The sequence below is a fragment of the Protomyctophum parallelum genome, assembly GCF_964188405.1.
Source record: "Protomyctophum parallelum genome assembly, chromosome: 6".
Lineage (NCBI taxonomy): Eukaryota > Metazoa > Chordata > Actinopteri > Myctophiformes > Myctophidae > Protomyctophum > Protomyctophum parallelum.
The window spans coordinates 35,924,394-35,945,509 of NC_139701.1; the positions used below are offsets into that span (position 1 = coordinate 35,924,394).

Here is a 21,116-nt window from a genome sequence, read left to right on the forward strand (position 1 = left end):
CGCATGACTGCTCACTGAGTTTGTACCTAGTTACACACACACACTCTTTCTCCCTCACTCTCACACACTATGATGGTTACGCATGCACCACACTATTACACACTATGACTAGTACACACACACGATATGCAACACACACACACACACACACAAACATGTACGGTACCTCATGACTGCGTCACGCCGTCACTGTCCAGGTATTTTCTGTAAATAACAGTATCCAGACCAAGTCATTCGTCACTCAGAAAGTTTCCATGTCCTCATGTTGACTTTAACCTTGTTCTCTTAGGTAACTGTGTTTGCTCATAAATACAGTAGATTAAGCCCTCAACACTGAAACAATATTTCCTGAACATTGGATTAACCTTAGTGCAAGGTTTAGGGCCCTAAGACTCAGCAGACTGACAAAATAGGATCTCACTCTGGTCAACCCAGCCAAGGCTGCATTTTTCATATTACAGGATACATTAATTGAAATACTCATTATCGCTAGGCTGAAAGAAGAGATCCCACTTTTTATAGAACTTAAAAAAGGCTGCATTTTTACAAAAAACATTAAATGAAATCCTATTGCAATATCGATAGGCTGAGAGAAGAGATTCCACTTTTCCCACTTTTTATAGAATTTATCCTCTTGTAGTCTAAGTATGAATGTTAGTTTTTCCATAGCATACAGTTCCTCAATAATGTCCATCCATTGATCTTTCGTTGGTGGGTCCTGTTGGCACCAGCGTCGTGTGATCGCTTTTTTACTTGATGCTAAGAGGATCTTGATTAAATATTTATCATGTATTAGAAACTCTTCAGGGATATTTCCCAGCAATAAAAAGGAACAAGTCTGAGGTATCTTAAAACGCAGAATGGTCTCCAAGGTGGAGTGGATATCCTGCCAGTATTTCTGAACTTTAGGTCCAGAATATGAGTGTGGCCCGCCTCCTTGTGGCCACACTGTCTCCAGCATGGCTGTTCTGTTTTCAATTGTCTTTACTTAATTTTAGGTGTTGTAAAAAATCTCATTAGGTTCTTCCAACAGAATTCTCTCCACATTCTTGAGTTGGTACACGTAATTTGTGTTTTGCACATAATTTACCCATTCCTCTGTAACCCAGCCATCTTTCATCTACTTTAAAACATTTAGGACAGAAACCCCTTTTTTCAAGATTGCTATGTACAGTTTATAACAACATAATTGTTTTTGTAATTTTTTTCAGAAAAAGGTCAGGATTCTGAACGCGTTTTTAGAATCAGACAAGTCACCTTAAACACGCTGATCTTACTGATCCCGAGTGTTAGTACAGCACATTACCCACCATTTGGTTAACCATCGGTAATGTTTGTGATCTGTGTACGACTTGTTGACTTGTCTCTCTTGTTGCTCAGGTTGATGAGAGCTGCTGCTCTTCCCCAGCCAGCTGGAACCGCATCTGGTCCAATGCATTCCCCGAGGCTGAGGTTAGCTCCTTGCTCTCTGATCTGTCACCCTGTTTTAAGGCTGTGTTAAGGGCACCAAGAATGATGATTATGATCAGACTATAAATATATCATTTTATACATCGTTCTAACTCATGTGGATGTCATTGGGAACTTTTTCAGAGCGAAACAATGACAGCCAATCACCAACCCATCTGAATTTATTATACAGGGCAGCCCGTTCAACACGTGATGTTCAGTGCATCACCTACGTTCAACATGTTTACTGAACGTTATCGCTCAGTGTGGCTGCTCATCATTATCATTATGGCTATTATTCTTGGTGTGGACACGTTACCGGATTTATCATTCAGATTGAACATTTACATCATCTCAGTGGCTGTTTGATAGCATACATTTGCTGCATTGCATTGCATTGCCTGGTGGTGGTATTGGTGGTTGTTTGACCTTTGGTTTCTGTTTTTGTCTTTTCAGTTCTTTGACAAAGTACTGATGCTGTCCCAGAGACTCTACAGTCTACAGGTGAGACGTCAACGTTGTCACTAGAGACCATGTGTCCACCTCTCAGAAAATAGTTTTCATGTAATCTGTTATGCATCTAACGAGACAAGTTGAACAGTAAATGGTTAAAAACCCAGTATATGGATTGGCTAGACCTTTTATGGTCAGTTTGTGAAATTGTAAGACATTTAGTGAGATGGTCAATGGGAGCATCTATACAATTTAGGCATTTGGCAGACGCTCTTAATCCAGAGCGATTTACAATAAGCAAGAACAAAAAAGCATTTTTGGGAGTGAGGCTGCAGTTCTGATTGTAATGGGGAAGTGCATATCTATCTATAATGTCCCCCCGCCGCCTATTTCAAGATCCATATGACTGATCGAATTCAAACTTGCCGTACGTACAGTATTGCTGAATATGTGTGGTACTGGTGGTGATGTGGGAAGTCGGTCAGATCAGCAGTTCTCAGATCTGTCTGTCTGGGATATCTGTTTGTCCATGTCCCTTTTATGTCAATTTGCACATCAACACATTGATGATATCCCGGATGTCATTGATGTGTCGTGATACAATTGATGATATGAACACGGCTGCCATCTTGCCAGTAAGGTCAGAGATTAAAATAGGGTGCATTTTATAGTTAAGGGACGCAATAAAACAACGACCTCTGCATCCACGGGATGCACTACTGACTACTGTACTACTGTACTGTTTTTTATTCTCGTTTATTTCTGCTATAACTTTAGTTATAATAATCTAATAATAACCATATAAAATGAAATGGGAGTTAAATGCTGCACTTTGTAAAAATGACAAAATATGACTCCTAACGTGGTTGACTCATAAAATGTCCCTGTATGGGACTCATCTAAAAGACCACCTCTGCATCCCGGGACTCATTACATTGAAAACCTATTTACATCACTGAAGGTGCTACCTAGCTGCAACTTCCCATAGACAGCCCATTCATCCAAACGTCAAACTCACCAACATTGCAGCTGTACAAAAAGCTTGAATTATCGTCTTACTATCTGCAAAGTGTTTGTTTCATAAAAATCCACCGTAGACATGTTATGAGCTACTTCCTGTCAAGAACTTGCAGATGATTATTTTTCTTAAGTGTCAGAGTTTGGAAGCACTAAGCAACCTCCTGCTGCCTCCTGCATTATGTTCTAAACGGGTGGTACACATGGGCTGTTGAGTGATAGTCAACGAGCACTTCCAAACTCCAGCACTTAGGGGAAAAAAATAATCTGCAAGGACTAAGGAGTAGATCATAGAAAGATAATTATTCAAGCTGCAATGTTGGTGAGTTTGACATTATTTAATACAATTAGATAGGACAGTTCTGTTTGGATGAATGGGCTGTCTATCGGAAGTTGCACCTATGTGGCAAGATGGCAGCATGTGCATATCATCAATTGACGTCATAGACTGTCTTCCAAGTACTATGATACTGGCTAATGGGTACTGCACTGAGTTCTCGGACAATGGGTACAAAAGTATTTCATAACTGTAGGGGCATGTGTTCCGATGTTTATCATCATAGTACTGGCATCATATAGGGCATAGAGTGAGTGCAGTATCCAAGTAATGGAAACTGCACTAAGTAACTCAGACAATAGGTACAGTTGGTGCCAGGATATTTGTTGTTGAAGTGTCACATGGCATGGTGGTTATACTTTATCTTAATACAAGAAAATGTAACTTGTCGCAATAGTTTACAACTTTACATCATATCTTGGGATGTTTGATTTGAAAGAAAGAGAAATGATTAACTAATTGTAACTATTATAATTATCTTTTGACTGAGACAGTTAGTCAATGACACGTGTGTGTAGCGCTGGTTCTTGCAGGTCCAGCCAAAAATCCTCAATATAGCAAAACGTTTTTTTGATTGTAATGTGTGGTGTCTGTGATCTGTGTACTCTATGGACCCCCTGTGTGTCTGGAATAAAGTTTGAATTGTTTGCGTTGGAAAATACTTTGTCAAAGGACTTTAAAGTGATAGTGATCTCAACCAAATAGTGATGTAACCACTTTTGCTGCAGTCAACATTCCCAGTAATGCTTTTTTTTTGCTGATGTTTGTATTTGGTTTACCCACATTCTACATTCATGCAGTCCATTTATCACACTAGACCAAGTGACGGCAACGTACCAAATACATGTTTACTTTTGTGATATTTTAAACGAGTATGAACAATTCACTTGACATTTGGATGGAAATATAAATATCGTGTGTGTGGTGGTGTTTGTATGAGTTGTGAACACCCGTTTGATGTTAGCTTGTGTACGCTGTGAAAAATGGGCAGGACACACTTTTCACACTTGACAAGCCTAGACGCCAGAGAGGAGTCTGAGTTTTCAGAAGGATGTACCAGTGAATTATATGTTTTGATTTTGGTCTTCTGTGATACTGTTCAGCTGAATAACTAACATGGTTTTAACCACATTCTCTGAGCTCTGCAGTGTGTTTTTAGTTAGAAATTTAAAGCGTGTGCATATGCTCCCGTAAACGTGGACATTTACATACTAGCAAGTCTGAAGGTTGTAACTTGTAATGCATGCTACTGGTCTCATGTCTGTGTGACACTGGAACTCCCAGAACGGTTAGGAATCGTGGAACTAAACAATAAACCCTCCACCTCCAGGCCATCGTCTCACAGCAGGACAGTCACATAGAGCTGCAGCGGGCCTCGCTGACCGAGAGGGCCTCCCTGCCGGGCCGGCACCGTGGGAACGTCTTCTTGGAGCAGGAGAAGCAGCGGACCCTGGCCCTGCAGCGGGAGGAGCTGGCCAGCTTCCAGAAGCTGCAGTCCCAACACCGCCAGGAGCAGCAGCGCTGGGAGAGAGACCGGGAGAGGCACCGGCAGCAGGCCGAGGCCACAGAGGCCAGGCTCAGACAGAAAGAGGACGAGTGCCGAAGGCTGGAGGTGCGTCTGCTCCAGCAGGAGAAACCACACGTCTCATAGTGTGTGTGTGTGTGTGTGTGTGTGTGTTTGTGTCTGTCTTCTGGGGGTCCCTGGCACAATATATTTTCAGATGGAGGCCAAATACAGTACAATTGGGGGGTCCTTGACATGATAACTTTGGCTAACGTTGACTGCTCCCCTGTGACACAGGAACGCTTGGCGGAGGAGAGGGCGGAGCTGGAGAGGCAGAGGGAGACGTACCAGCAGGACCTGGAGAGACTGAGGGAGTCCACCAGAGCTGTGGAGAGGGAGAAGGAACGCCTGGAGCAGCAGAAGAAGATCAAGAGGAAGACCATCGAGGTAGGGGATCTAGTCAGGGTGTCTGCAAGTTCCAAAATAGTCTTAAAATGTCTCAATTCAATGTTATTAAAGTGTCAAATCACAAGTTGTCTCAAGACACTTTACATGTTCATTGAGTGAACATGAGATTGGTCTTATATTCTAACCAGTATTCAAATCATCCTAAAATGTCTTAAATGTATCTTGCTGAAACATGCAGTCACCGTGTCAAGCACTGGTAGAATGATAAGTTAGCATTAAGCAATTATTATTATTTTATATTTATATATATATATATTTTGGGTGATTTTCTGCATTACAGTGTAGTGACACCATACCAAATGGATGCCTTCATAGAGAAGCATCATTGATAACTTATTTCATTATTGGCTTGCTCACAATGATGGTACGTAGTGGAGCATGCCTTAGTCAATTTGGTTCTAATTTAAAGTGAGGAAGAGTTGTAGTGAAGCATTCCACGGTTTACACATCATACATGTACTGTACAACAGTATCATGTGTCAAAACGTGCCTATAACCCTGACTGGTGATGAGTGGAGTAAAGTAAGAGATTACAAACAGGATGGTGGTGAATAGGTTGTTTGCAACCCCCACCATGTTCTCTCTCTCTCTGCCTCCCTGCATCTCACCTTCCTTGGTGCCTTCCTTCATTCCATCCCCTGGGCATGAATCCTGTATCCACCCTACCCTGTTACAACTCCCACAACCTGTTTGATAGATAGATGAGTGGACACACACACACACACACACACACCTGCCTGAATACAATTCAAACACTGGAAACCACCTATGCAGAGAACAGTCTTTCCCTTTACCTCTTTCTCGCCTTTCCTCCCTCTCTTTCTCCTCTTACCTCCATCCCTCTCTCTCTTCCTAGCTTTATGCAGCAACAATGCATGGCATTGTTTTTGAGTTTCATGGGAGAGGAGCCTTAAAAATAAAATAAAAAGATCCACTGACTGTAATTTCATGCTTGGTGTTAATAGATATTTTAGAGTAGCTACAGTAAAGTTACCCAGTATCAGACTCTTTAATGGTGCTCTCACTGGTAATGTAAGGAGAGGGAAGGGGAATTCTGTAGCCGTGAAGTTTCACCTATCTGATGTGGCATGTATACATGCATGATTCTGTGCGTGCACATGGACGCTGATGCATACATGCACACACGCGCGTATACTATACGTCTACTGTATATACAAATACTTTTATGCAAGGTTTGGTCTGATTCGCGTTGTCTCCATTTTGAGCATGTTGAGATGTCATCCCTAGCTCTGTGCCGTCTGCCAGAGCTACTGTAACTGGCTGACAGGCGCCTGTCCGATATATCTTATTGGACAGCGTCTCCTCCCTCTTGGCACAGAAGGCTGACTGAATGACTGAGAGATGACACAATGTAAGCCATTCAAGTCCCGACCTGCTCACAAGCCTGTGTTTGTTTGAGCAAAGCATGCATTCCACTTAGGCGTTTGTTTATTTGCACTATTTCAAGTTAACTGTTCAACTGCTGAGCCTACCAATATGCCGGTGAAGTCTGTCCGTCTAGCAGTGTGGCTGTATTTCAAGAGCTTTTGATGATACTCACTTGGAGTCTTGACTAAGCATAACACACACACACACACACACACACACACACGCACACAAACAAACATCTGACATGAATTACTGCCCCTATCCTGCCCTCATCATCTCATTACCGCAACAGGCAGGCCTTTCATTCTACCAGGAGTTTTGCCTGCAACCATTCTACGGGGGCTCCTGGAAAACTACAACTTTTGGCCTTCTGGAGTGTGCTGAATTCATTGGTTGAATTGAGCTAATATTATCGCAGGGACCCAGGTAATCCCTGGGGCAGTTTAAAGGCGAATCAGATTCTAGTGTTGATTATAATGTAGTGTGTTTCCATGTGCCTATGACTAGACTGGACTGGTCAAATCTTATCAACAACCCCATAGAGTTTGGGCATATGCCTTGCATGTGCATGCTTCTCATGCTTTTGCATATGTACACAATCAGTTTTTTGGGGCACACATTCTTTTCTGCAATTTCTGAAATGCTGCCCTGGTGCTGCAACCGGGGGACCTTTTTTCTTGGCTGTGGTTCCACAGCATATTTGGAGACGATTGTGGACCCCCCTTCTTTTCCCAACATCAAACGTGGTCTTTTTCATCAGCTGTGACCTCAGCATCTGCTCCAGGCTGCTTGATATCAACAGACGTTTAATCACCACCACCCTTAAGTTAAGGCTCATCAACCAACCCACAGAGCTGTGTTTTAGACCCCCACCCATCATCATAAAAAAAAGGGCCAGCCATGTTATGTATTTGTATGTGTGCACAAGATGTGGCAGTTGTCCCAACATGCCTTGACTTCAAAAGAACCTCGCTCTCTTTTAAAAAGCGCTATCTCTCAACTGATCACACTTGGGTAATGTTACCACAGCACCCGCAATGGGGAGTGGTGCCGGGGTTTTTTTTTTGTTTGTTTTTGTGTTTACTGTAACTGCTTGTGCCCACAGGGCCTGGAGAATGGGTGGAGGAAAGATAGTTGCGAAAGTGTCAGCTACACTCTTCAGGAAGGAATGTTCTCACAGTCACACAGAGCAGGGAAAGACCTTGGCTACAATTGCTCAATAAGCCTGTGGAAGGTTAAAGGTGGTATTTTGTTGGATTTTTTTTAAAGCCCGAAACAGCCCGCCCATGCAGCACGGCATGACTCAACAGACGACAAAGCCCCAGAACAGTTTGCATCCTTTAGATATGCTGGTGATTTTATTCAAACCAGAGGTGGTTTGAGTCCGTCCTTCCACTCACAGGTGGAAGTCGATGTTTTAATCCTTAACTTTTCCCCCACAAGAACTTCCATTGAGGTTTTTCTTAACCTCCAGTTGCTTCAGCAAAGCTCTTCTGTGGTTAACGGTAGGAGACTGTGGCTTTGTTTGGCTGCTCCCTGGTGAGAGGGCAGTGTGTGCAACTGTATGGACACACACTTGGGCGTCTTCTATGCAAAAATGCCCCGTATTAATAAGACAAACGACACAAGATCACTCCAACTATGCATATCGTTATATTTACCTTCACATAGTGAACTCTTTTAGTGCTACTAGCGGTGGGGCCTGATTGAAATTACATTAATGTAGGCTCATTAATTAGCCCACGATCTTGTACTTACATAATCAGGACATATTATACCGTTGTCCCTATTATCAGACTTTGTCTCTTTTCTAGTCATATGACTATATTTTGTAATTTGCAAATGGTTGTAGCTTGTACGTTCTTTCTTTATTTACAAATTTGCACTTTGCTTGTCTTGTGGTGGTTGGGAAGTAAGGTTCATACTCCATTGACAGCAAAGCTATGAGGTTGCGCGCCAGCTGGGAGAAGGATATATACTGTGTCCTACGATGGTGTCGTGTGCCGAAAATGGCTGATCGACAAGCTCCCAAAGCTTTGTGGCTGTTGCACATTGCGTGCTTGTAGATCTGCTTGTTCTACTCCAGTGCTACCATAAAGTGACAGATTGAGTTAAATTAGCAGGTTCAGTATGTCGCACAGGATGTAAGCTATCCTTACGAAATCGAATGTGCTGTCTGCGGGTACAAAACACCCTACAGCGATTCACATTATTCAAACTGACCAACGATTTCCCCCATGGGGGTCACCTATCCATCCAGAAGGCACTTGTGTCCTGTGTCCATTTCCTCACAAAGCTGCATGAACAGAAGCGAGTTAAGTGCGTGTGCCTTGTTTTCATAGTATGTGTGTTGTGGCGTTGCATGTTAAAATTAACATTTAGCATGTCTTTGAGACGCTAGTCAGACTGGTTCCGTTCTTTTTCCCCCGCCTAATCTTTAACCAAATTAATTAGATCCCTAAAAGTTGGTTTGGAACTGGAACCAAAATAGACTTCTTCTTGGAAACCAAAGTCACTATTCGGGTTGGAAGATGCAGATATAAACCATTATAAAAAATAAAGAATGGAGTTTTAGAACCAAAGAAAATGGGGCCTGGTTTTCAGTTTTAGAATAAACACATGACATAATGCTCAGGTTTATTTAATATTATATATGTACACAATATAATAAACCGTCATGTTCATGTAGATTGCCATTGCAGAGCAACAGCACAACCACAGACTGCAGATTGGGGACCATTGCCCAAGCTGACTGATGATGTTGTTCTGACTGTGTTCCTGTTCCTGTGTGAGACGTTAATTTTCTTGACTAAACGGTGTTCATTGTGTAGACTAAACAATTTCAGATGATTGAATAGGACTAAAACTAAATGGTGTGTTCAATGACTTAAGACTGAATCATAAATTGCTGTCAAAATGAACACTGGTGTGAGAAACCCTCTGAGTAGTTCTTAACCCTTGACATAAATACACAATGTAGACACACTTAGACCCTGGTGAATCATTTCCTGTTATGTGGAGTCAGACTCTGAACAGATCATGTATCCCGAGGGGAGCCATTCTCTCCACACTTTCTGTACCGTGTCGCTACAGTAATTCTACCTCTAGGCTAACCAATACTACACTTAACCAAGTCATACCTAGGTCATTATGAGTGTACAAATTGTGTGTTTCACACTTCCTAGTCATAGCATGACATACTCGACTGAACAAACTGCAGCCAGTGTTGGAAGTCACTCAGCTTTGCCTTTTTTTCATACTGATAAATCACGAATTGTCTGCAGACTCACTCTGCACGCCCTTTGAGCTAAGACTTGAGACACTACAGTAGAGTAGGTGTACAGCCTACTCGCTGATCTAAATGAGTGCTTTGCTGCTGTGCTCCGTGGTGCACTGCAGAGGGTCATTCAATAAGACACATCCTTTGTCATGTTGAGATTTCCCCAAAATAACCACTCCACCGCCGAACACTCCATTAAGGTTTCACAGCCAGCGTCCTTTCCCATGGCGTCTATTGTGTACCAGGCAACACATTGTGGACGCTAAGCTGTTTGTATATGCTGATACAGGGCGGCGTATCCAGGCAGTTTTGACGATGAGAGTAACCTTAGCTGTATAATTAGCCGACCCAAGCTTGTCATTAATGGAGGCCTCTGGAAGGCAGCCAGTGCTAATTGTTTATGTGCTGTCAGTCAGGGCTCTTTGTGCTCCCTGGCTTCCGCACAGTTACAGCCCTGGAAACCTGCTGTTTATGCTGCTTAATGCCGTGCACCTCACGCTGGGAACAATGGAACATCTGTGTGCCAAGATTAGTGACTATTGTATTTGGAGGAGAGGGAGGAAGAAATAAGGGGATGTGAGGGAGCTATGGACTGGACAGATTTCCAAACACGGGGGCCCCTTCTCCGCCCTAGGCTACACTGTTGTGCATCAGCAACAGCTGAGGGAAGTCCCAATCTACAGTATACTCGCACGCACGGACACACATACACACACACACACACACGCGCACACACCCACACACACACACACACACACACACACACACACACACACACACACGCACACACCCACACACACACACACATAGTTATAGCTGACTGTATCAGGCCCTTCCCTCTGTGATACATTGTGTCATGTGTACCTTGTCCTCTGCAGGAAGTAGTATGTACACACTACACAGTCATCAGCACTGGAGGTCGACTTTTATCCGTCCGACTTTTGTTTCAGTAATTAACACGGCAGGCATTTGCTCTCACTTCACATTCGTGGGGATGGGAAACCCCACCTAATATCTTTATTTGTATTGAAGTTTCTTAACAATGTCACAAAGTAGCTTGTACAAGTAAAATGGTAACACACATAAAATGAAGTGCAATGAAACGGCATAATGCAAATATACACAATAGCAATAACCAGGGATATCAAAACAGTGGTCTAATGTTTAACAAATATATATAAAAGAAATGAGCAGAGAAAAATGTTCTTGGCAACAAGACATTGGCCACTGATCCATCCAGCAGTTTGCGAGATTAACTCGCAGACTCGCACACAGACCCTCTCCTAGAGAGCTTGGCTCTCTTGGAGCCATGCTGTAAAACTGCAATTATAAACAAGCAATAAACATATAAGAACTGAATTATACTGGGCAATAGAAACCATTTTGAAGTTGTTTTGACTTTATTAGTGTAAAGATGAAAGGATATAATGACCATGCTGATAAGATAAAAATACAAATCAGTAGGACAGATTTATGGAGCTGTTGCAGGTGACCTGTTTTCATGGCATGGCTGTCTGTGTGTGTGTGTACGTGCACACACATTGTCAGTAGGCCACACAAGTATCCGTTTCTATGTGGTTTTTGAGGGGCTGTTTTACCCAGTGTAATGGCTATTACCATAGGCAGGATCGTGAGGCCAGTGTAATGGACTATTACCATAGGCAGGATCATGAGGCCAGTGTAATGACTATTACCATAGACAGGATTGTGAGGCCAGTGTGATGACTATTACCATAGACAGGATTGTGAGGCCAGTGTAATGACTATTACCATAGACAGGATTGTGAGGCCAGTGTGATGACTATTACCATAGGCAGGATCGTGAGCCCAGTGTAATGGACTATTACCATAGGCAGGATCGTGAGGCCAGTGTAATGACTATTACCATAGGCAGGATCGTGAGGCCAGTGTAATGACTATTACCATAGACAGGATCGTGAGGCCAGTGTAATGGACTATTACCATAGGCAGGATCGTGAGGCCAGTGTAATGACTATTACCATAGGCAGGATCGTGAGGCCAGTGTAATGGACTATTACCATAGGCAGGATCGTGAGGCCAGTGTAATGACTATTACCATAGACAGGATTGTGAGGCCAGTGTGATGACTATTACCATAGACAGGATTGTGAGGCCAGTGTAATGACTATTACCATAGACAGGATTGTGAGGCCAGTGTGATGACTATTACCATAGACAGGATTGTGAGGCCAGTGTAATGACTATTACCATAGACAGGATTGTGAGGCCAGTGTGATGACTATTACCATAGACAGGATTGTGAGGCCAGTGTAATGACTATTACCATAGACAGGATTGTGAGGCCAGTGTGATGACTATTACCATAGGCAGGATCGTGAGCCCAGTGTAATGGACTATTACCATAGGCAGGATCGTGAGGCCAGTGTAATGACTATTACCATAGGCAGGATCGTGAGGCCAGTGTAATGACTATTACCATAGGCAGGATCGTGAGGCCAGTGTAATGGACTATTACCATAGACAGGATCGTGAGGCCAGTGTAATGGACTATTACCATAGGCAGGATCGTGAGGCCAGTGTAATGGACTATTACCATAGGCAGGATCGTGAGGCCAGTGTAATGGACTATTACCATAGGCAGGATCGTGAGGCCAGTGTAATGGACTATTACCATAGACAGGATCGTGAGGCCAGTGTAATGGACTATTATCATAGGCAGGATCGTGAGGCCAGTGTAATGGACTATTATCATAGGCAGGATCGTGAGGCCAGTGTAATGCATAATCAAAATGATTGTTCTTCCAAAACTACTATACTTGTTTCAAAATATACCTTTACCCTTACCCATTATTTTACTAAGCTACAGAAAGCATTTTCTAATTTAATTTGGGGCAATAGACGACACAGATTACGTTTTACTTTATTATATTTACCATATGACGGAGGGGGACTTAAACTTCCAAATATTAGAAAGTTAAGGAAACAAACAAGCAACCCTTTCGTACTAAATATGGTCAATGTGTGGCACAATACTAGAGAAATGATAGGCGAACATGTTTGTCGTCGTCACAGTTTAGCCCAATATGGGAAAATGACCTATTTAAACCAGGAATAACAGACCAGGGGTTCTGCCTTTGGGCTAATAAAGGTCTAACTAAAATAGGAGATATGTTCCAAGATGGAAATCTGATGACATTTGAACAAATATGTACAAAATTTGATCTTTCAAGTATTTACAGTTAAACTTTATAAGAGCATTTGGTAACTAAGCATTGATTACTCCATTTCTTTCATGAATAGAGAAACTTATATCTGGTCATTGTTATAGTAAAGGGCGTATCTCTGTGATATATGACATGCTGGTTTCCAATTCATCTGGAAGCTCTAATGATAGACTGAGTGAGGGCTTGGAAGGAAGATGTACAAGATGATATATCCTTGGTTGACTGGGGTGCCATATGTGCGGAAGGACACAGACAAACTGCAAATACTAGATTAAGATTGCTACAATGTTGATATAACACCAGCTAAATCAGTTCAATGAAGATATTCCAGATACTTGTGGTAAAATGTGAGCAGTCAAAGGGCACACTTTTTCACTGTATGTGGGAATGCAGAGAGATGTGTGGCATTTTGGAGTGAGATCTTACAAATACTTTATAGAATGCTAGATGTAAGGAGACCATTGGATCCAAAACTCTGCATATTGGGATTGTACCCGGTAACCCTGGTTATACCAAGGAATAAACAAATTCTTATAGATATGTCACTACTCCAAGCAAAGCGCACAATTGCTCTAACATGGAAAAACACTCGGAGACCACGAGCGAGCCAATGGCTCAGGGAAATGAGCAGCTGTTGTGCTATGGAAAGGATAACTTATATTTTGGAAAAAAAAGTGAAATGTATGAGGAAGTCTGGGGACCTTTCACCCAACCCAAATGCCTCATAAACTGTAGTGATCTTATGGACTCTCTGGGACACTGATACATCTCACCTGTGAGGACCTATACTCTCATTTATCTGCTTAAATATATTGACTTCTGCTAAATGTTTCGTTTATCGTCGTCTTTTTGTTCCTTGGTCTGCTTTATTGATCCTCCGTTTTATGTTTTATCATGCTCCCAACATGGTACTTTATCGGATAAAGTTTATCCCATTCTGAGCAAAAAAACTAATAACGTGCGTGCGGGTGTATGCGCAGACGTGTGCACCGAGGATTCGGATGTAGCCTATTTCTACCATGTGAGTAAAAAAAAAGATTTTAAAGCTAGATTAATGCTCTTTAATCAAATATCGTAATCTCGTGATTGGCATATATGGATTAAGTATCTATTCGCGAGTTATCTCGAGGTTGGCATAGATTGTGTTAATGTTTGTTTAGAGCGCATTTAAAGGAGAATTGGTAGAAGGCTTTCATACCTTTATTTGTAGTTGTTACGTCCCCACCAAAGAGGTCCAGGTGTTATTTTGTGCAAAAGCGCATAGCGAGTAGTAGCCAAGTCTATGGACTTTAAACGTTTGTTTAGAGCTCTTTTAGTTTTAACAAACGGAGTAGCAGTCAAGTCTATGAACTTTACATTTTTGTTTACAGCACTTTCAATAAACATTACCAGGCACCCCTCAGTTCACATGAGAGTGGGCTTTTTTTATTAATAAAATTAGAAGTGTTTTGTACTATGCATACCTAGCCTGGTTAATAAACCAGACTAATAGAGCACCGAAGTCCTGACGTAACTCGCTCATCCCGACGATTCCCCTGGTTCACGGAAGTAGTTTCTCTATGGAGAATAACATGGGGTGATCTTAATATCGTCTACTATAAGCGTTGTGGTCCAAAAATAAACAAGCTGTCTCTGCGTTATTGTCAGGGAGGTGTCTCTGTATCGTTTGCAACAGTCAGTCACTCATATATGATACAGTCTGCTTCTAGCGAAAATCTAACTAATTCAGCAGCAGTAACATTAGCGTTTTCTCTCAGTCAGTTGATTCTTCATATCCATGTGAGTGAAGCGGCCGGGATGACATGTTTATTTTTCAAACACAGTTCTTATATGAATCAATCTAAAACTCCTCCTATGGTGATTTCAATGCAACTAAACAAATACATGAACCTGGGGACTGACGCCCTCTACTGAAAGTGACGTCAGACTTCGGTGCTCTATATCGCACGGATCGCGGGATATTAGTCTGGGGAGGCTCAGTTGGATTTCATTTCCAGGGGGGCGGGTTCAAACATTTTCTCTTTGACACAATTGGTCAGAGCTACTGTTCTCTGGTGTAGGAAATGGGCGTACAATTGAGCCACTCCAGACCGTAATCTGCCGGCAGGCAATTTTTTTTTGTAACCGCTGATTCGGTCTGGTTTATTAACCAGGCTAATGCATACACCCCCCCCCCCCCCCAATTGTTTATTATTGCTGCTAAATAATGTCTGAGGAGCCAGAACAAAATAATGTTACACTTACAGTATAATACTCCTACACAAAATTTAATCCAATCAAATATTTATGGATGTTCTCCAAATGGTAATATACAGTGCTCTAAATGAGTGATGTCGGTTTGATCTTACCAAGCTGGTAATTAGATGTACAATACAGTGAGTGTCTTTATCCACTGATGTCATAAGAGCCCTTCATTTGTTTATTTAAACGCTTAGTTAGTTAGACACACCTTTTATGTGTGCAGGGACTATGAAGGGTTTATATTTCATGTTTTTGTGTGTGCTTGTCCCAAAGCGCCTCTTGGAGCACTTGAAAAGGCTGTACCAAACTGTGTGCTCAGCAGAAAGAGAAGCATGTGTTTCTGATTCTCTTTTTTTATCCCGTAAATACAATGTGCCTCAACAGATTGTGTTTCGTTAATGGCACAGCGGTACACAGGCAGAGATTTATTGTGTGTGTATGTGTCGTCTGTGCTGAGCTCAGCCACTCTTTAGATGTTGTTCAAAGTTTTTTTTTTTCTTCTAAAACATGCTCTCATACACAGGCCGCCACACACACACACACACACACACGGTTCCACTTGAACTCAAATCCCTAACTGAAATCTGACCGCAAAATAAGGATAATTACAGTGGAGAGTTGGGAAGCCATCCTTTGTGAACTTTGAATGCTAAATCCAAAGCCTCGTACGATGTAGTTTAGTTTGCAACCATTGAAGACACAACATGTGACCTCCCCCGCCCCCAACACAAGTGTTAGTCCGGGTGATGCCTGCGCCCCCAGGCACACTTGGGACCAAATATGCTAATATGTTTGGGGAAAATCATCTTCATCCGTCCCTGCCTGAGAAAATGTCAGATTGATTGGTCTACCCAGTGAGGAACCCAGTGTCTGTCTGTACCACGGAATTGAGGATAAAAGAAAATCACACCCATGTGAGTGAGGGGTGTTCTTATCATCATACATCATCTCATTCTGGCCAATTAGAATATGCGTCCTCACCTTCGTCTACAATGGTCAGTTTTGAGTGTTTGTGTAAACACAAACATTGCGGAAACACAAACATTATCAATGGCAGCGACGTAGAGTCTGTGGGGGCCACGGGGCCATGGCCCCCATGAAGAATCCTAGGGCCCCTTTCGGCCCCCATGAAGATTTTCGTGGACATTTTACATTTACATTACATATTTTCTGGGAATTCCGAACATTTTGGACCTCTCCGCCGGCAATCTGAGAATCCCATCGTCAAATATTCGGGAAAACAGCGCCTCCCCTGTTGTTCCTCAGGCAACAGTCTGTCTTGAGAGACACCGGCCGTCCAAGAGGTGTTAAAAAGTGCTAATCTGTTTCTTTTGTAGTTGTTCTTGAGGCGTGACATAAATTGGGCGCGTTCGGAAATACCACACCGGAGCACACTCGCCTATTAGTTTGCATTGCACAGTGGGCTCAGTGCGCTATTTCCGAACGCGCCCAACACTGATCAAGAATTCACCAAAGAGACCTAACCACAGACTAGTGAGACTACACACTGACTCGAGAAAAGACCCATATCGTCCAAAATAGGCTGATCAGTCGCTGTCTGTGTATAGGCTAATTCAATGGTAAAAGTATGCTAAAGAACTCATTTTTAGACCATTTGGGAAATAAATAAATAAATAAATCCGCGGCGGCGGCCTCGCTTCGCTCGGCCGCGACAGTCCCCCCCCAACGCAATTCTGTAGCCTACCCAAAGGTACCCAAGGTACGCACCCGCCGCCAGCTATGATCTCTCTTTCTCTCTCTCTCTCCGTATCTCTCTATATCTCCCTCTCTCTCTCTCTCTCCCTCTCTCTCTCTCTCTCTCTCTCTCTCTCTCATAATAAAAAATAATATATTCCTGAAAGTCCTCACCTTGGCTTGGACATTGGCCTATAGAAGCTGCTTTAAAAGTACCAGCGAAAACAACTTATTTTTTTCCGCGCTGCGGCGGGGGGGGGGGGTGCGGGGAGGCGGGGCTGCGGGGGACGACGACGACGGGCCCCCATGAGGATTGATCAAACTCTTCGGCTCTGATCAATGGCATTTAATGTTTGTGTTGGGACAATGACGTGAAACTGGCCTTTCATTATCAATGGCATTTAATGTTTGTGTTGGGACAATGACGTAAAACTGGCCATTCATTATCAATGGCATTTAATGTTTGTGTTAGGACAATGTTTGTGTTTACACTCTCCCTCAAAGCTGGGCATAGGGGGCTAGCTGTATTTTGTAGTAGTTTTAACAAATGTATAATCTGTTACACCCTCCCATCTATTGTCCTAGGTGGCTCCTCTGTCGGGCAGTCTGAACGGGGAGCTAATGCTATCCTCTGGGCTGGGCATTGGTGGGGGTCTCTCCTCCAGCTCCAGCACTGGCTCTGACCTGCATCTTGTGCCCCAGAAGCCCCTGGTGCGCTCCAGTCTCTCTGTGGCGCCGGCAGACTACCTGGAGCGCCCCGAGGTGTCGTTGCGACGTGAGGCGGGCGGCAGCGGGGGCTCTGCCGCCACGTTGCCCGTGAAGACGGAGGTTCCTCTGCATCTCTTCAGCACCACCAACCAGCAGCACAAGCAGCTGGGGGTGCAGCAGCAGATCCCCACCAAGCTGGCAGCCCTCAGCAGAGGCAAGGAGAAGGGAGGCAAGACTGGGAAGGCATCGCATCGTACCGACAGCACTGGTGAGTGGAAACCGAGCTACACTTCCTAACCATCTGTCCATTGTACCAAGACATCAGAGACACATACTTCCCACAGATTACAACCACACACGGAGATTTTGAAAACATGACCAATGACAAAAAACTCCCATATCTGCTGGGCGAAGTACAACAATGTGCAAACACAGCAGCAAGATTTGTGAGTTGCTGTGATAGGAGAAGGATATCAAATGGAACACAACCACCGTAAAGACTAATCATTGTGTATATTCCTGCACTATACCTGCATCGAGTGATCTTGGTACATAGAAGTTGATCTATTGAAGATTCTGACAAAGTACATAATTTTTGTTTTGATTGTATTGCTGTATTGTTGTAATGTTCTTTCTGCTTTGGCAATGTAAACGTATGTTTTCTCATGCCAATAAAGCCCATTGAATTGAATTGAATTGTGTGTGTGTGTGTGTGTGTGTGTGTGTGTGTGTGTGTGTATGCGCGTGCGTGATCAGACTTGACAGCTAGGCAGAAGCAGGGTGGTGAGAAATGACTGAAAGGGCACAGGTTCAATTCCCCTTGTGTTCTTGAGCAAGATCATAACTACTGCCCAATGGCTGTAGTTATATTACTGTAATGGTACAATGACCTGTTAAATATTAAAATCCAGCTTACCATGCTCTCTCTGACACTTTTTTTTCTTTCTCTTTCATAGCCTCTGTGGACATGAAGCAGATGCTGTCGTTGAAGCTGTCAGCCAGAGAGGACAGCACACTGAAGGCCAAGCGCTCCATCAGTCCCCACCAGCAGCTCCCCCACTCCCACCATCACCTCACAGGTAGCTCCATCAGTCCCCACCAGCAGCTCCCCCACTCCCACCATCACCTCACAGGTAGCTCCATCAGTCCCCACCAGCAGCTCCCCCACTCCCACCATCACCTCACAGGTAGCTCCATCAGTCCCCACCAGCAGCTAACCCACTCCCACCATCACCTCACAGGTAGTGCAATTATATCTCCACCCATCTGTCCTAAATTAGGATAAGACACACACACACACACACACACACACACACACACACACACACACACACACACACACACACACACACACACAACTCACTCCACCTGGGAAAACCTAGACCCACCCAGGCGCATTCCCTGTGTAAAGCTTAGCTCCATGCCAAGCCTCGCCCTGTGTAAACACCTCCTGATGTTCCACATGCTTCCCTCAGACTAATGGCACAAGGCACTTTGCACTTTGAAGTAAATCCCTGCACAAATACCATTTGCTAAAATAATCGATGTGCCTTGTGGCTGTGAGGTTAAACGAGGCCGATTGTATGAATCAAGCAGAAAATAATCATGTTTATAACAGTTTATCTGCCAACAAAGTTACCTTCAGCCGTCTGATGGATTATCTGTTCACTGTTTCCCTTAAGTGTGTTTATTGTAAATGTCAGAGCAATTTTTCATCTCCACTGAAACAAATTCCCCACTAGGCTGTGTTTTACAAACGGAGGATTTCTCCTCTCTCTGTCTTCCAGATCCAATCAGCCTATCAGACAACAGCGGAGCGGACAGCCAGTCCTCCACCACCACTGCCGTTCTCAGCTGCCACCCTTCAAGTAACCAGAAGCCCCCCATGCCCCCTAGTCAACCCACTGCCCCGATCCCCATCCATTCTTCCCAGAGCCCCAGCTCCATGTATTTCCAACCCCAGGGCCTTAGTCCTAATACCCAGTCTCTGTCCGAGGGCCAGCTCCATAGCCAGGGGCTCAGCCTACCATCTCCCTACAGGATCCCTGCAGAGGAGCTAAACAAGGAGGACGTCATCTTCTTTTAACCTGATCTCTGATCAGCTGCTGTTCATAAAACCAGGATGTTGTCTGGGCCAGCACTTCTACAAAACTGGCCCCCTGACTCAATAAGTCTAGTCCATGAAGCCTGATGGGTGAGATGGTAAGGGTATGTAGCCATACAATGGTTACCTACATCTGCATGAGGGTGGGTTTTCTGGGGTTTGATCGCGTAACTTAGCCAGAGTTTCCATTGGTCCCTGGCAAGGACCAAAGGACACACCTTTTATTGGCAGAACTTTAGAAGCACACAAACTACACAGAAAAACATCATTACATTTTTTTTTAAATGTGCTATTTTAGAAGTAGAATATTCCTTAGTAGTAGGATCACTGATTGTAGCTTTTGCTATCACATTTTTACATGACAAATTTTTAAACTGGGTGTCGGAAACTCGACTAACATACAGGAGAAAACTGTGACAAGATGAAGGCTTTTTAAAACGCATATAATAAAGTTATACTGAATCCAAAGACGCTAGCCCAGAGAGCTGAAGTGATATATCCTGACACGCATTTCAGACAGGTTAGTGGAGGCAAGGAGACGTGAGTGCCTCTGTGTGTCCAATAGACCTCCAATCAACACAAAGTGAAGGAACTAGAACAGGGAGCCAGAAGGAATCAAACGTATTGCATGAAGACTCACATTGATGTTTGAGAGTGGTTTATTTTGCACAGAGTACATACTCCATTCTAGACAAATGAATGAACTTGGATGGGGGCAAGCTATAGAGGTATAGCTTATCTGTGCAGTTGTCATGAAGGTTCATTTTATTTCTAAATGATGTCATTCTTGTTGCTGAAGAGTGAAACACTGGACTGCAGCTCTTAGACATTCTTATTGCTGAAGAGTGAAACACTGGACTGCAGCTCTTAGTGTGAAGTCACTTATTAGTATCAAAATTAACAAAGCACCTGTTGCTTCAACAAGTTCTGTTTATATGATGCATTGTATGCTTGTAAACTGTAGGAGTGCAATGGCTTTTTAAATGCTTCAGTTTTCTAATCTAGAGTGTTACTCTCCCCGGATTAATTGAAGGAAGAAGGAAGTCTAATTATGGGAATAAAGCATGAGTAATGCAAAACACAAAGGATACTGTTGTGCAGAAACAATATGTAATGGAGATGTCATATGATATAATTTCCTGCATTCTCACAAACTAGCCCATCGATGATAAGTCTGCAAATTGTTTTGAATCCGGCGATTAGAGGAATATGTGGTATTTTGCGTTTGAGACATGTGCATTGTATCCCCCTCTTGGTCTCAGAAC

General features: G+C 43.3%; 1 protein-coding gene across 1 annotated transcript in view; it reads left to right on the forward strand.

The window, feature by feature from the left end:
* Positions 1–20,727, forward strand: part of arhgef18b (rho/rac guanine nucleotide exchange factor (GEF) 18b) — a 61,439-nt gene extending 40,712 nt beyond the window's left edge. Inside the window, exons 26-32 of the mRNA XM_083767411.1 lie at positions 1,381–1,452; positions 1,906–1,953; positions 4,587–4,868; positions 5,058–5,207; positions 17,625–18,015; positions 18,704–18,826; positions 19,535–20,727. Of these exons, the coding sequence (XP_083623537.1) occupies positions 1,381–1,452; positions 1,906–1,953; positions 4,587–4,868; positions 5,058–5,207; positions 17,625–18,015; positions 18,704–18,826; positions 19,535–19,833 (1,365 nt within the window). The 3' untranslated portion in view covers positions 19,834–20,727. The remainder of the gene's footprint in view (positions 1–1,380; positions 1,453–1,905; positions 1,954–4,586; positions 4,869–5,057; positions 5,208–17,624; positions 18,016–18,703; positions 18,827–19,534) is intronic.
* The last annotated feature ends 389 nt before the right edge of the window (positions 20,728–21,116 follow it).